At 38.4% G+C, this 15,567-nt stretch overlaps 1 protein-coding gene and 2 non-coding genes across 7 annotated transcripts in view; 1 reads left to right on the forward strand and 2 right to left on the reverse strand.

The window, feature by feature from the left end:
- rhbdf1b (rhomboid 5 homolog 1b (Drosophila)) overlaps positions 1–8,435 on the forward strand; it is a 65,075-nt gene extending 56,640 nt beyond the window's left edge. For all 5 annotated transcript variants that reach the window (XM_041815180.1, XM_041815181.1, XM_041815182.1 and 2 more), the window contains 13 exons: positions 990–1,132; positions 1,245–1,499; positions 1,581–1,692; positions 1,789–1,863; positions 2,481–2,642; positions 3,451–3,551; positions 3,722–3,785; positions 4,286–4,380; positions 4,457–4,532; positions 5,376–5,476; positions 5,566–5,719; positions 5,801–6,024; positions 7,433–8,435. In XM_041815180.1, coding sequence (XP_041671114.1) covers positions 990–1,132; positions 1,245–1,499; positions 1,581–1,692; positions 1,789–1,863; positions 2,481–2,642; positions 3,451–3,551; positions 3,722–3,785; positions 4,286–4,380; positions 4,457–4,532; positions 5,376–5,476; positions 5,566–5,719; positions 5,801–6,024; positions 7,433–7,628 — 1,758 coding nt within the window. In that variant the 3' untranslated portion in view covers positions 7,629–8,435. The remainder of the gene's footprint in view (positions 1–989; positions 1,133–1,244; positions 1,500–1,580; positions 1,693–1,788; positions 1,864–2,480; positions 2,643–3,450; positions 3,552–3,721; positions 3,786–4,285; positions 4,381–4,456; positions 4,533–5,375; positions 5,477–5,565; positions 5,720–5,800; positions 6,025–7,432) is intronic.
- trnai-uau lies at positions 4,626–4,719 on the reverse strand. The gene is made up of 2 exons: positions 4,682–4,719; positions 4,626–4,661 (listed from the first exon to the last, which is right to left on the reverse strand). It is a non-coding gene; the product is annotated as a tRNA-Ile (tRNA).
- Positions 8,436–8,563: 128 nt separating the features above from the next.
- trnai-uau lies at positions 8,564–8,657 on the reverse strand. The gene is made up of 2 exons: positions 8,620–8,657; positions 8,564–8,599 (listed from the first exon to the last, which is right to left on the reverse strand). It is a non-coding gene; the product is annotated as a tRNA-Ile (tRNA).
- Between the last annotated feature and the right edge of the window lie 6,910 nt (positions 8,658–15,567).

The raw sequence follows: 15,567 nt of genomic DNA on the forward strand, positions 1-15,567 counted from the left end.
ATGCTGCCAAGGTACAGACAATAAACAGGCAGATAAAAACAACCTTATCATTGTGTATGAAATTGTTAGCAGTAATTTACAAAAAAAAAAGGAAAAATCAATAATGGTAAAAAATCTAAGCCCTATATAAAACCTAAGCCCTGTCTTTGAACAGGTTTTCACGAAAAAGAGATGTCTGCATATGAGGGCAAAAGGCTTATTTTACCACACAACGTACAGCTTTTTCTCTTTTTTAATATATTTTTAGTGTTGGGCCGTTTAGTCAGTAAGGCAAGATATAAACTAAATTTCCTCTTAAAGTTCTGGAGGACTTGGACTAGGACTTGAAACATAAAAAAAACAAAATTCACCCAAAACTCCAAAACATAACCCAAAAATCTTAAATTACAAAAAAATTTTTTCTTTTTTTTCTTTTTGCAAATTTTACCCACATTTCTAACCATATTCCCCTGAACCTTCAGATTTCATTCCCTAGAAAAATCACTGAAAATTCAGGAATTTTTCAAAAGCAAATTCCACCTTAAATTGTATCGTAAATCTCCCAAACCTAAAAACAAATTCCTTAAAAAAACTCAATGAAAATTCAGGAAATTTTCAAAGGAATTCCCCATTCAAATTTCCAGTCAAATTCACCAAACTTTAAAAGCAAATCTCCTAAAAATTCAATGAAAATTCAGGACCATTTCAAAACAAATTCATCATCCAAATATCTAATCAAACGAAAGCACCAAAAATTTCAAAGCATAAAGTTTCAAAAATAATCCTGAAAATTTCAAAAGCTAATTATTTAAACTTTTATGGAAGTTCTGGACAATTATCTAAAATATGCTTAACATAGAACTAAGTTGTGGGTAAGCAGAAATTTGACAGTGTCCCCATATGGTTACGCAGGGTCTCAGGAGGTTTAAAACAAATCAGATCTGTCAAACAGAACATAATTTTGGATGATATGGTTGTAAATCTTCCTTGCTTTGCTTACACTTTCGTAGGACGGCCTGCAGGATGAGCTGTCTAGTTATGCTGATGAAGTTTTTGAGACACCCTCAGAGGCTGACCTCAAACAGCTGGATGAGAGAGAGCTCACAGGAAGTGCTCTTGACAAAAATGAACTAGAGAGGAGTCACCTCATGCTGTGGGTTCATATTTTTACACTATCATTTACTTAAACACTTAGTTATTTGACACTGCAGGTGTGAAAGTACTGTGTTATGACCTTTCTTTTCTCCTCCTCCCCTTGACTCCAGACCCTTAGAGCGAGGATGGCGAAAAACTAAAGATGCATCTCTGGTCCAACCGAGGGTGCGCCTCAAACAGGAAGTAGTGAGTTCTAACAGCCACCAACAGAGGGGACAAAGGATCGTCGTTCCTGTGAAGAGGCTGTTTGCCAAGGAGAAGAGGCATTATGGGCTCGGCATGGTCGGACGTCTTACAAGCAGATCATACCGCAAGCGAATCGACAGCTTTGTCAAAAAGCAGATTGAGGACATGGACGATCACAGGTAAGACAGCTGATTCAGTCTGAATAGTTGGATGTTTCAAGTTAAATATGTCACATTTGATAGAATATTTGTCCTCTTTAGGCCTTTTTTTACCTACTGGATCACATTTGTCCATTTGCTCATCACCATTTTGGCTGTAACTATCTACGGCATTGCACCTATTGGTTTCTCACAACATGAAACTGTCGACTCTGTAAGTATATTTTCAGTCACTTATTATTTTCAGTCACGTATAATATTATCAGGAAATTTCACTAAACAGTATATGTCCTTTTAAATTTTATTTAAGGTGTTGAGGAATAAGGGAGTTTATGAAAACGTCAAGTTTGTGCAACAAGAAAACTTCTGGGTGGGTCCAAACTCAGTAAGTATTATGTTTCTTTCCTTTAACTTCTTCTGAGCAGGGTGTCTTTGTAAAGATTGAAAAAAGGTCTTGTGTGTATAAGTGAGGGTTTCCAGCTGTACAAATCAGGAGTATTAACTACAGAGTAATTTGTATATAGCTGAAACTGTTAGCGATTTTCACAATTAGTGCATCTCTGCCTGAAACTTTCTCATTTTTAATGATTTAAATGTTGTTCCAGGTACTTTTTAAGAGTCCAGGGATACAAAAAGTTGATGTAAATTTGCAGCAGCTTGAAGAGATAGATCATTAAAATGCCCAGTGCTGAAGCTCCATGTAGTGGTCAATGATAGCTGCTACTGTTCTAAGCAGAGGTATTGGACAAAGCCATTAACAAGCTGACATATTAGTCTTTTAAACACTTTCCAACAAATATTGTGGGTTGCATGTTAGACTTTTTGGATAAAGATATTGAAATTTACAGAAGTAGCATGACTTTAAGGTTTGTTAGACAAGCTTTAAATATCAACCCTTTAGAAATAAATTTACACATCACTGAAAGCTGCTGTGGTTGTGAGCCACTTGTATAGATCCAAATCCTCACCAAGTTTTGAATACCTTCCACTGCGGCCCTGCAGGAGGCGCTAATTCACCTCGGGGCAAAGTTTTCACCTTGCATGCGTCAAGACCAAGAGATCCACAAACTAATCCAGGAGAAAAAAGCACGGGAGCGAGAGTCAGGCTGCTGCGTGAGGAACGACCGCTCCGGCTGCCTGCAGACTGTTCAGGAGGAGTGTTCGGTTAGTGAAAAAGCAAACAAGATTTTTAACTCAAGTCTGCTCACTGTGGTTTGAATGTCACAAGTGTAATATGCAAAGGCAGGAAAAAGTGCACGACTATTGTTCTCAAGAAAAGTATAGTAACTCTGGATAAAATTTAACTAGGTGTAAAAAAAATTTAGTTAAGATTATTCTTTGGGGGTTAAAATAAACTCTCACTCCAGTTTTTGCTGTTTTGGGATGTAATGTTGAATCATTCCCTCACTGTGTGCTAAAGTAGTCCACAGAAGTGGAAAAAGTACAAGAGTATTGTACTGAAGTAAAAGTACAATTACTCTGGTCAAAACTTTGTTTTCCTTAAGTAGAAGTCAAAGTACTTAATTCCAAATGTACTTAAATAAACTAATAGTATCCAAAAACACTCAATTACAGTAATTTGAGTAAATGTAATTAGTTTCTTTCCACCCTTGCGAACATGAGAGACATCTTCTAATATAACATTCTTTACTGTGAGTTATTCAGTTCCAATACAATTGCATCATTTCAGAGTATTTTAAATACTCAGAAAACGAGTATAGGCAACCAGTAAGCCCCATCTCTATTTCTTAATTCATGCAAAATTAAAAAAAAAAAAATGAATATGCTACAAATTAAGAGACATAGTGAAAACATGAACTCACAAACTGAAGGAGATAAAGTTGTTTTTGCTCCATTTCAGTTTTTATGGAGCATCTTCAGCCATTTTGGTTGCCACATGAAGTCATTACTGTTCAAGCAAGTGAGCAGAGAAAACTGTAGCTTTGACACTCCTGTTTGTGTGTCCCTGCAGAGCACTCTAGCAGTGTGGGTAAAGTGGCCTCAACACCCCAGTGCCCCCAGTTTGAATGGTACTCTCCGCCAGCATGGGGCAGTCTGCCATCAGGACCCCAGGTAACATGACAATACTGTTACCGAAAACTCATTTTTTACATTTGACTCTTGAGTTTTAAACATGCACAGTTCTTTTAGTATTCACTGATATGTATTAATATTTGGAGGCTGAGAAGAATGCAGATGCAAAAATGTTGACTTTTTAATACTTTTGTTCTTAATTTTTGTAGAATCTGTTTGGAGCCGGCCTCCGTTTCACCTCATGATTGGCCTGATGACATCACCAAGTGGCCAGTAAGTACAAAATTGGATATACTTTTTCAGGAACTGTAAAGCTTTAAGGCTCATTTATGCCCTCTTTAATGATAAAAATACATCAGCACATATGTTAGGGAAGTAAACAAATTATTCCACTAAAGGTAACTGTCTCACATGGACCTCCACCTCTTCTTTGCTCCTGCTTCGTCTGATTTCTGCCCAGCTATTCTGTTATAGTTGTCTGTCCCTGTGCCTAAGTGAGCTAACACCATATGAATCTTTATTATTTGTAACAACTAATTTCTTCAAAAAGTTCCTCCATTTTCCAAAGTATTCTTTGTCGTTGTATCATGCTGCTCTGGCTTAAACTTTAGGTTACACTGTACAACACTGCCCATAATCTAACTAGTGGTCATGCAATGTTTGGTCCATATTTGTATGCATATCAAACATAGAGCTAATATTTTATGAGCAATGAAATACTCAGAACACCACTACAGAAAAATACCAGCTTTCTATGATCTTTTCTTCTATAGATTTGTACAAGATATAACTCTGGGAATCACACAAACCTCCCTCACATAGACTGCACCATCACAGGCCGGCCCTGCTGTATAGGAACCAAAGGACGGTAAGCAGCAGTGTCACTGACCCACTGCAAACCTTTCCATACCTGAGATGCTGAATTGACTTGTTTTATGTTGCAGGTGTGAAATCACCTCCAGAGAGTACTGTGACTTTATGCACGGCTACTTCCATGAAGAGGCAACTCTCTGCTCACAGGTAGGACAAACATACTAAGACTGTTGCTACAGATGTAATTAACATGTGTTTTATAGTTTCATTTGCTGGGAAATTTTGAATTAAAACTTTTGCTGCTCCAGGTGAGGCTCGAACTCACAACCTCGGCATTGCTCCGCATGTTACTGTCTTATAAGTACCGCGCGCTAACCGATTGCGCCACTGGAGCTTGATGCTTGCTGACCAGGACTAACAAGACCTGTTTTATTTTCCTTGGAATGTCTAGGTAAATAATGTTTAAAGTTACCAAATAATGTTGGATAAACTCAGTGGGATTTCCTTCATTCTCTATGACCAAAATCAAAAGCTGACAGTGAGATTTTTCAGTAAAAGGATTTGGTTTTTATGACTCAATGTTGATTTAAATGGTAGTTTGCTTCAAAACAGGAGGGGGCCTCATAAAAGCAAGGCCTCCAAACAATGTGAACTGTCAGTATTCTCATTTATATACCAGTTCAAGTGGTGCAAAGTGCCCAGTTTTTGGGTGTTATTTTCAGCCTCTATGACCGTAAGCCTGATCTCCCCAATGAGAAGTCTCAGACTACCTTCTGCTGCTCAGAGAAGCATTATAACCCACACCCACTAAAACACACATGCTCTCGGTGAGGTTTGAACTCTCAACTTCAGCCTGCAGGCTACTGTATTATATGTGCTGCATGCTAACCAATTGCACCACTAGAGCCTAGGGTAAATAGATGATTGAAGTGAGTTTGGACTTAATTCAGCTTTCACATTTTCCTCCATAGGATGGCAGCAGTGGGCTTTCTGGTGCTCCTTCACTTCAGAGTGCCTTTTTAACACCCCTAATATCTTTCTCTCTTTCAGGTGGCCTGTATGGATGATGTGTGTGGTTTACTGCCTTTCCTCAACCCAGAGATCCCAGACCAGTTCTCTCGTCTCTGGCTGTCTCTCTTTTTACATGCAGGGTTGGTTAAGTAAAGCAGTATATTTTAAGATATAATAAGGGTAATAGATTGGGTAAACATTCTCTTAAGGTGTTGTGTTTTGTCTGTAGGATCCTGCACTGTCTCGTGTCAGTGTTTTTTCAAATGACGGTACTGAGAGACATTGAAAAGCTGGCTGGCTGGCTGAGAATCTCCATCATTTACATGCTGAGCGGCATCACCGGCAACCTGGCCTCAGCAATCTTCCTGCCCTACAGAGCAGAGGTACATCAACCTCATATGACACTCTTCACTTTTAAAAAAATGTAAAAGCTGCTGTTAAATTCATGTTTGTTTGCGTCTCAGGTGGGTCCTGCAGGCAGTCAGTTCGGCATCCTGGCCTGTCTGTTTGTAGAGCTGTTTCAGAGCTGGCAGATCCTGGAGCGACCATGGCGAGCATTTGCAAAGCTTTTGGCCATCTCTGTGTTCTTCTTCTCCTTTGGTTTGCTCCCTTGGATCGACAACTTTGCCCATGTTTGTGGTTTTGTGTCAGGGTTCTTCCTGTCATTTGCCTTTCTACCATACATCAGGTGGGTAATCTTGGATTGCTGCAGTTGGCTTACTGAGGGAACATACTGGATATTTGCTTTATCTGTCAAAAAGGTCATTTCTGTGATACAACTGTAAGTTAGGAACGACTAGTTCATATCTGTTAAAATATGGAAATTTGCTTCTTTTTTTCAGGGGTGAAAAGTAAATAACTACTTTTACTAGAATTACTGTAAATGGGTAGTTTTTGGGTACTTGTACTTTATTTGAGTACATTTTGAAATAACTACTTTAACTTCTACTTAATTAAGTTTTAACCCGAGTAACTGTATTTTTAGTTGAGTACAATACTCTTGTACTTTTACCACCTCTGTTGATCACACATAAGCATAAGCAAGCAAAGTGAAATGGTCTTGGGTGTTGGAGGAAGTTGACAGTGTTTATCCACCACTGCCATTGCCATTGGGGGGATGTGTGGGGTAGTATCCATCATGCCCTTGGGCAGAGCGTTGAGATGTGTTTTATGTATGTTTAGTTGTGTTTGTATGTTGTACAGTGATCCCTGCTGGGGTTCTTTTGCTCATGTTTCTGGTGGATTGCTTTTTAGTTAAGACACATTTGCACCATGAGTGATGTTGTCCACTGAGTTAAGCCCAAAATGAACTGGAATTGTCGACATGCGTCCAAATGAGCAAAGAAAAAAGATTCATCTTTTGCCAAGTTGTAGAATAAGGGAGAGGCCTCGGCTGCTGGTGAAACACCACTGCTCCTATCATTTTTCACCAACCAGGTGAGGCAGGGAAGTGAGCCCAGAGTGGACTTTAGCTCTGGTATCAAGCACCTGACTCAGTAGTGGCAGCTGGGGAGTTTGACTGTTGATGCGCTGCTGCTGGCGTGCTAGGGATAGAAATAAGTCTCGTCATAAGATGTGGCGATGTGTTCCTCTGGGTGTTTTTGGGCTTTAGACTTCCTAATTGTGTCTTTAGGTGCTCATATAAGGATGTACAGTGCATAGTCTCGTAGTCTTCATCAGTATATATTGTCTTGCTATGAGCTTGACTCTCTGCGTTGTTTTTGCTAGGGGAGAGACACGTTATGAAAGACTTAAAAGAGTTACTGCAGCTCTGTCATAATGTAAAATATTAAACAATTTAAAAGTGTAGTTTACTTTTATGTTGCCTGGACCAATATAAACACTTTCAAAGTGCTGAATTTAACTATGTGAGTTTAAGTAACAAAGATAATTTTTCTGTGTATTTTACTTTATTATAGAGGTGTTTGTGGTCATCAGAGAAACTCTGTGACTGTTGACCACTTAACAGTGTAAAGCAGTACTTCGCTTTGCAAAAACATTTGTTTAACATAGTGAAATCATACCATTCTTACTGAACTCCGTTTTATTCATTTGCTTCTCTATAAATCAACTAAAGTTGCCTTTTTTCCCCTTAGCTTTGGGACCTCTGACATGTACCGGAAACGGGTCCAGATCTGTGTTTTCCTGCTGGTCTTCCTGGGTCTGCTCTCTGCTCTGGCTGTTCTTTTCTACGTCTACCCCGTGAAGTGTGACTGGTGCGAGTACCTCACCTGCATCCCCATCACGGACAAGTTCTGCGAGAAGTACGACTTGAATGCTAACCTCCTTTGACCCATCAGCTACTCCACTGATAATTAGCTTGAGCGTTGCAGAACATTCCTACTGAAGTGACCAGTATTTTTTTTTGATTTTCATATCTTCTCATGTGCATTTCTGTCTGAAAAGAGAAAAAAAGAAAAAAAAGCCTTTAGGCTTTTAATCAAGAAGATTACAACACGTGAAGAGAATGATCAAAGTTAACACTTAATTTATGTTTAGCCGATCTGTAGCTGGGCTAATGACTGACCAGTCATATCAGAGGAGAGTTACAGAGTTGTTTCCTGCCAGATGATTTACCTCTCTTCTTTGATAAAAAGGAAAAAGCACCGCCTAGTGGCCAAAGGGAGCAGTGCATTCTGAAATAGCTACTGTGGATTTGCGTTTTTCTACTTTTTTACTGACATCCAACCAGCTCTGTCCTTTTTCTGGAAGCCCTAAGAGTTAAAACTCGCCAAGAACTGAGACTCTAAAATACATGAATGTGCCTTATTGACACAACCCCAAACATGTTATTTAGTGCCATAGATCAGTTTGTGTCAGCAGTTCTGCTGCTCTAAATACATTCTTTTCACACTCATGTTGTCAAATAAAAAGGTTTTTACGCCAGTGTTGTGAGGTTAAAAATGCCATTTTTACCACTGTTTTTGATGCACTTCAATCTCAAATGGGTTGTTTTTTACATGCACCATGTAGTAATCTGTACAGAGCACAAATGCAAAGTGATATGCTTCATTGTGAGTATCTGTGACTAAGGTGAATCTGTGTTTTTTTTTACACTATGGTGGCGTTTTAGCCACCTGAAAATAAATTCAACAAGACACACTGAATATTGTGTTTTTTTGTTGCTGGTTCAAAGAAGTTACATGCAAAGAATAAGCTTCCTGCTGGTTCTGGTTCTGCTGATGTGATATACTACAAGTGATTCCCAGCCCAGGTTAAAACTCAGTTGCTCCAGGTGAGGCTCGAACTCACAACCTCGGCATCACTCTGCAGGTTACTGTCTTATAAGTACCGCGCGCTGACCGATTGCGCCACTGGAGCCTGCTAGGAAACACAACAAGAGGTATTTGGAATAGCAGCAGAAAACCAGCATTTCTTTCTATAGGAAAGTTTAGTTGGCCGGCCAAGACAGGACAAGATTTTTGTTGCAAAGTCTGACATGGTGCTGTCATGAATGCCCAAACTATTGCGTAGTCTTAGCCAGCCTTAAGACTACTCTAAAAGAGTTACAAGCTTCAGGAGAGACTCTGAATACAACAACTGTTGTCTGGGTTCTTCAGCAGTCAAAGCAGAAAGCCACTGTTGAAGCAAACTCATATCAAATCTCGACTAGAATTCACTAAACAAAAGCCTTGTGGAAGTAAAGAGGAAGAAAGCTCTTTGGTCCGATGAGACCAAAATGGTGCTTTTGGCCATCAAACAAGACACCAAACACTGCACATCACCACAAACACACCATCCCCACTGTGAAGCACGGTGGCATCATCATGCTGTGGGCTTCTTGGCAGCCAGCCATGGAAGGCTTGTAAAGGTAAAGGGTAAAGTGAATGCTGCAAAATACAGGAAAATCCTGGAGGACAATCTTATTCAGTCTGCAAGAGAAGTAGAAGAAGAAGATTCCCATCCTTACTGTGAAAGGCTTTCTGCTGTACATCTACGAACGGTTGATCGACGTGCTGAACCAACGTTACTTTGTTTCCATCCCGTGCAAAGAATGCAAAAAGAGGAGGTGCTCTATGAACTGCACGGTACCAGATCTAACCCAGCCTTTTCTATGGCCACATCTGGCCCATGTATTTGAAACACAAGAACATAAAAAAAATGACAACAATTAAAGGAGGATTAATTTTCCAGTAAGACAATGAACTGAAGCAGACAGCGGAAGCTACACAGAAATAGTTTTAAGACAAGGTGAATGTTCTTGAGTGGCTGAGTCAAAGCCCAGACCTCAATCCAATAGAGAATTTGTGGCTACACTTGAACAGGGCTGTTCACACCTGATTCACGGGCAACCTGACAGAACTTGAGCGGTTTTGCAAAGAACAATGGCGTGAAATTGCAGTGTCCAGATATGCAAACCTGACTGAGACATCCACACAGACTCAGTGCTGGGATTGCAGCCAAGGGGGAAATACTAACTACTGAGTTGAAGTGGGGTGGATATTTATGCAGCCATTTCATTTATATTACTGATAGAAGATAGAAGAATATTCCAGTAGTAAGAAGTATGGCTGGTGTATTTGTCACCTTGTGTTTGTTTTACGTGTTTCAATTAAATACAATGGCACACATAAAAACAGATTGTATAAGATTATATCATACATTAACCCAAAACTACTTCGCCTATGTTACAGGGTCAAATCAGCAGATGCGTTTTTCCTGTATATCAGAGAAAGAGACAGATGTGTCACACATTGGATACAAACCAAGCTCTGGATTTGAACCCCCAAACTTCCAAACCACAGTCTGAGATCTAACTCACTGAACTGCCGAGCCATCATGACGCTCTCAGTAACAGACACGTTTTTATCCATCACAGGTTAAAACTCCACTGCTTTAGGTGAACTCACAACCTCAGCATCACACTGCTGGTTACTGTCTTGTGTGTAGCAAGTGCTGACAGCAGTTTTGTCTTAATTCAGCAGGCTACTTTCAGACAAGTACCATTTGTTCAAAAATATCACATTCACTGGTGTATATAAAACATTTATGTAAATTGTGATGATCACAGGGCTTTCCTGCATTTTTGGGCAGATTTTCCACTGGCAGAGATATCCACATGACATTAGGACAAGTAAAAAAGTGGATGAACATTAAGGTATAAAAAAAGTCATAGTATTTTAGTTATTTGGAGACTTTTACTTGATTTGACAACTTGTTTAGCTTTTTTTTATCTATTTATTAAGATTTAAACGACAATTGCTCAGCAGTGGCCATCCTGTTAGTACATTTTGATAAAAGAAAACCAAATTAAAGGTTGTTATCAGTGCACAAAAAATCATTACCAACATAAGTATAAGCTGAACATCAGGCTCCAGTGGTGCAATCACTCAGTGCGTGATACTTATAAGACAATAACCTGCAGAGTGATGCTGAGGTTGTGAGTTCAAGCCTCACCTGGAGCAGCTGAGTGTTAACCTGTTAGATGAATATAAACAACCTCGTGTAGATGAGGATTTCCCACCATGAAGACAATAAATTCACAGACCATTTCATTAGGTATTCTTCTTCAGCTGCTCAATAATCATAATCACAATAATCAGCCAAACACATAACTTCAATGCATTTGCACATGTAGTGCTGTTAAACATAATGCTGAAGCTCCAACTGAGCATCAGAATGAGAAAGAAATTGGGTGTATGTTTTTATGTTAATGGAGCACATGTGAAGAAGCGGTTGTCCTCAAAGCAGGCAGTCTGGTTTTAAGTCCTGCCTTTGGCTCCTTTTGCCCAAACCATTCCCCACTATATCACTCCCCATTTCTGACTCTATCCGTGACCTGTCTGAAATAAAACATTTAAAAAGTCGACAAATATGTTTTTTTGAACTTTCAAAATTACAGCATTTACAATAAGATAAGTTGAAAGGAACAAGTAAGGTGCAAGTCAGTAGATGAATGGTCAGTGTCCCTCCAACAAGACAGGGGTTTTGCTGAGAAGTTTAACATTCGAGGCAGGTGATGTTCTGTCACTAAAGGCACAATAATCAACCAAAAGCAAAATGTGTATGTAACATCATCAGTATGTCAACATACTAGGACATGTGGCCTTTCTCTCTTCTTGAAATGCTGAAAATGTTCTCCGTATTTTTCAACCTCTGTTGACTACACTGTAGCACAAAGTAAGAGAATGATTCCACATTACATCCTAAAACAGCTCAGGCTTAAGCATTTCAGAGTTGACTAGAACTCCTAAAGTGTATTTTAAACCCCATTCTGAGTGAAACGGTCCTCAGTGTTGAAGTTATTTTACAGTGTTGATCCACCTGTGTTAGTTCAGCTCTGTAAAGAGTCAGTTGATCTATGAAGTTACCCACCATGCCCTTGGGCTGAGTGTTTAGAAGTGTTTTCTACATTTTCAGTTGTGCTTGGATGCTGCCTACAGTGATCCCTGCTGTGGTTCTTCAGGTCAAGTTTCCAGTGGACTGTTACATTTGCACCATGAGTGAAGTTATCCACTGAGTTAGAGTTCCTGTCTGTGACTTTAGATGTTCATTAAGAACCCGTAGATCATATTGCCACAACTTGCCACAGATCTACTGCAGCTCTGTCATATTGTAAAATATTTAACCCTTTCAAAGTGTAGCTAAACTATATGTGATGTGGTCAAGCAAAGACACTTGAAAATGGTTCAACTGAACTCTATAAGAGTTGCATTACACTTCCAATTTTGCCTTGTATTTTACTTTAGTATAGAGGTGTGATATGAACAACCTGGTTGGAGTCGTATTCTTTTGTTGTTCTTGTCAATAAGGAAAGATCATTTTTACTGTACAACTTCTCAGTACCTACTTAACACTCAGTATTTAAAGTCAACTTTAAATTTCATACTTTTTACTTTTGCTTGAGTAGATCTTTTGAACAGTACTTTTACCTTTTCTAAAGTAAATTTAACAAGATTAACTATTCTTTTACTTGTATACAATAGTTGTGTATTTTTTCAACCTCAAAAGTGGGTGGCAAAGTGGTTTCCAGTGAATGTTTTCTTATAATGGCAAGTGGATTTAGCTTGAGGTTTTCAACTTATTTGATCTCCTTTTCCTGGATAACAAAACCTTTTTTCCCAAGATAATTAGGAAATTTTTGAGAAATTGCCACATTTCCATGTTGTCTTGGGAAAAAAGGATTACACTAAATGTATGCACACTTGCCCCTCTGTAATGCAGAACTTTTAAAAACGTATTTCTTTAAACACTTAAAGGAATTTGATTTCTCGTGAGTAGGTGGAGGTGGGTCTTCACGCCGGCCTGTTGAGAACCACTGGTCCAAATAATAGTCTTAGATTTTCACCTATAACACATGAAAGGTTTTCCAAGACCTCCATCCAGAAAATTTGGATGTTTGGCAGTCCTAAAGGCAGTGAAACAGTGTACCTTTCACTCCACATTTACCACAAGTATAGGGGATACTGGGGTCAAATGTATTCAATAAGGTTGGTGTTACATATGTCCCCATTAGCCCCTTGAATTGTATAAATTTAAAATGGATATTTGAGCCTTTAAATAGATTTTCTGCCATTCTTCAACTGTGATTACATTGTTAAAATCTTCACACCATGCCAGTCTTTTACTCTCTGAGCAGATCTGAGAGCCAGCCATAGCTATTCCGCAAAGGGGAGACACTAAACCCCTCTTAGAGTGGTATTTCAAAAGTCTTTAGTGAAATTTTTTTCACTGGACAAGTGCATAGGAGAGGAAAACTGCAAGCAAACTTCTGTGTGCTGTCTAAATTGCAGAAAATCATTAGAAATGTTTTTCATGCTTCTGCTAATTTGTAGAACTAAATGCAAATAAAAACCAGTATTTCTTGACTTCTATTTTTGTTGACAAGGTGTCAAAACAAGCATGAATATGGTCTGATTTTACTAGTTTCACACAGAAGACTTCATTCTGGTGTTGTGACTGCAATGTACAGCTAAAGGTGATTCTGGATGGCCACTAGATGGCGCCCCAAGCATGTTAACCTCCAGATCAAGTGTTACTAGTGCTGTGGTAAGAAGGCATCAATTTCTGCAGCATTGTTGCGCTGTTCTTTGGGATTTGAATGTCATTAATTCAAGCAGAAGGTTTATTAGCGTGCAGAACTCTTATTGCTGCTCCCTGATTCTCCATGTGTGTTGCTCCACTGGGTTTGATATCGCACATACACCCACACATGCACATACACATGCATGCAAACACAATCACTCTAGCATTCATTAAGTCTTGTCTGTAATTAAGTTTAAATAAGTGTGCACTTATGATAGAGGGCAGCTCTGGGAGCATTCAGAGTGATCTGAATACAAATATAACTCAGTATTTTGCACTGGCGACTGCAGAAAATCAATTTGTAACTGTCTAACAGGTTCTCCAGGTGTCAAAGGTCAAACATTCATAATGTTTTAATGGAAATAAAAAAGTTAAAACTGTGGGAGTTGCTTCAATATCTAACCATCATGCATTTTGAAAATTCATGCATCTGAAGCAGGACTCATTTAAAAACTAGTCACATAGTGAATTGTACCGGTGTGGCCTTCAGGGAGAAACTTGTCCGATGTAACACGCACGCACAAACACACACACACACACAGAAATAATAAGAAGCAGCGATGGAGACCTTTGCTACGGCTAGCCACTGTTATTGATTGTCTAAAGATTGTCTGACATTTTGGTCATAAGGTTACCTAAGGGCTGATGGGATTGCTGTCCATCTTTTTTCCTCTTTTTATGAAGTTTTGTTCATATGTAGCCTACACTGCTGACATTTTATCTACGGAGGTTAAAGAATTAAAAAGAGGCTCAGTAGAAAAGCTTGATGAAAACTTTAATCCGGCTCAGAAGTCTGTAGCTCATGAAGCCAGCACAAGAAGCAAAATTGTAAAGTCTGAAACACTTTTAAAAAACTTGCAACAAAATTTCAAGGTCGGTTCGATTGCAAAATATCAAAGTCTATAACCCTTTTACAAAATTTATAACAAAATGACAAAGTCGGATAAAAAATAAAGTATGAAACGCTTTTACAAAAGTTTTTTTTGAAAGGTTTATTTTTGGGCATTTATTTGGTAGTGGATAGAGTCAGAAACGGGGACAGGGGAGAGGCACGTGGTGGGGGGCCTCAGGCCGGATTTGAGCCTGGGCTGTCCGCGTACATGGGGTGTGCCTTAACCACCTGCGCCCCACGCTTACACAAAATTTTAAACAAATTTAAAAGTCCATTAAAAAATAAAGTCAGAAACCCTTTTACTACTTGAAACACTTTTACAAGTCTGGTACAAAATTAGGAAGTCTTAAACACTTTTACAAAAGTTGAAACAAGATCTTGAAGTCTGTTACAAAATATCAAGGTCTAAAAAACTCTTACAAAATTTGAAATACTTTTAAAAAGTTGGATATAAAATAAAGTTTAAATCGCTATTACAAAACTTGTCCATTACAAAATTTCAAAGTCTGAAAGATTTTTACAAACTTAAAACAAATTGTACAAAGTCTGAAACACTTTTACAAAACTTGAAACAAATTAACAAGGTCTGAAACACTATTACAGAACTTGAAACAGATTTACGTCTATTACAAAATTACAAAATCTGAAATGCTTTACAAAATTTAAAACAAATTTACAAATGCCGATACAAAAGTCTGAAACACTTTTGCAAAGCTTGAAACAGATTTACAAAGTCCAATACAAAATATCAAAGTCTGAAACACTTTCACAAGATTGAATGAAATTTACAAAGTCTGAGACAAGGTAACAATGTCTGCAACACTTTTACAACACTTGAAACACATTTACAAAGTCAGTTAAAAATGTACAAGATCTGAAACACTTTAAAAAACAGACGTAAAAGGTAAGTAACCACTTTGTTTCATCCTTCATAAAAGTGTTTTTAAGACTGAATTTGTTTCATGAATTATAAAAAATGTTTTGGTTATTGTAAATGTGTTTCAAGCTTTGTAAAAGTGTTGTATTGCACTAACTTTTTTGTGAAAAATAAAAGCACATTTGAATTTGAGCAACACATTTTAAAAAAGTAGGGACAGGGCCATGTTTACCATTGTGTAGCAACAGTCTGCAAATGTCTGGAAAGTGAAGGAGACCAGTTGCTGGAGTTTCGACAGAGGAATGTTGCATTTTTATCTGATGTGGGATTCTAGCTGGACAACAATCCTGGGTTTTCTTTAACTGATTCTTTTTGTATTATCACAGTTAAGCAGGTACCCTGTTTGTTTGATGTTTAATCTGGAATTAAAACTCAGT

This window comes from Cheilinus undulatus, linkage group 20 (genome assembly GCF_018320785.1).
Source record: "Cheilinus undulatus linkage group 20, ASM1832078v1, whole genome shotgun sequence".
Classification (NCBI taxonomy): Eukaryota; Metazoa; Chordata; class Actinopteri; order Labriformes; family Labridae; genus Cheilinus; species Cheilinus undulatus.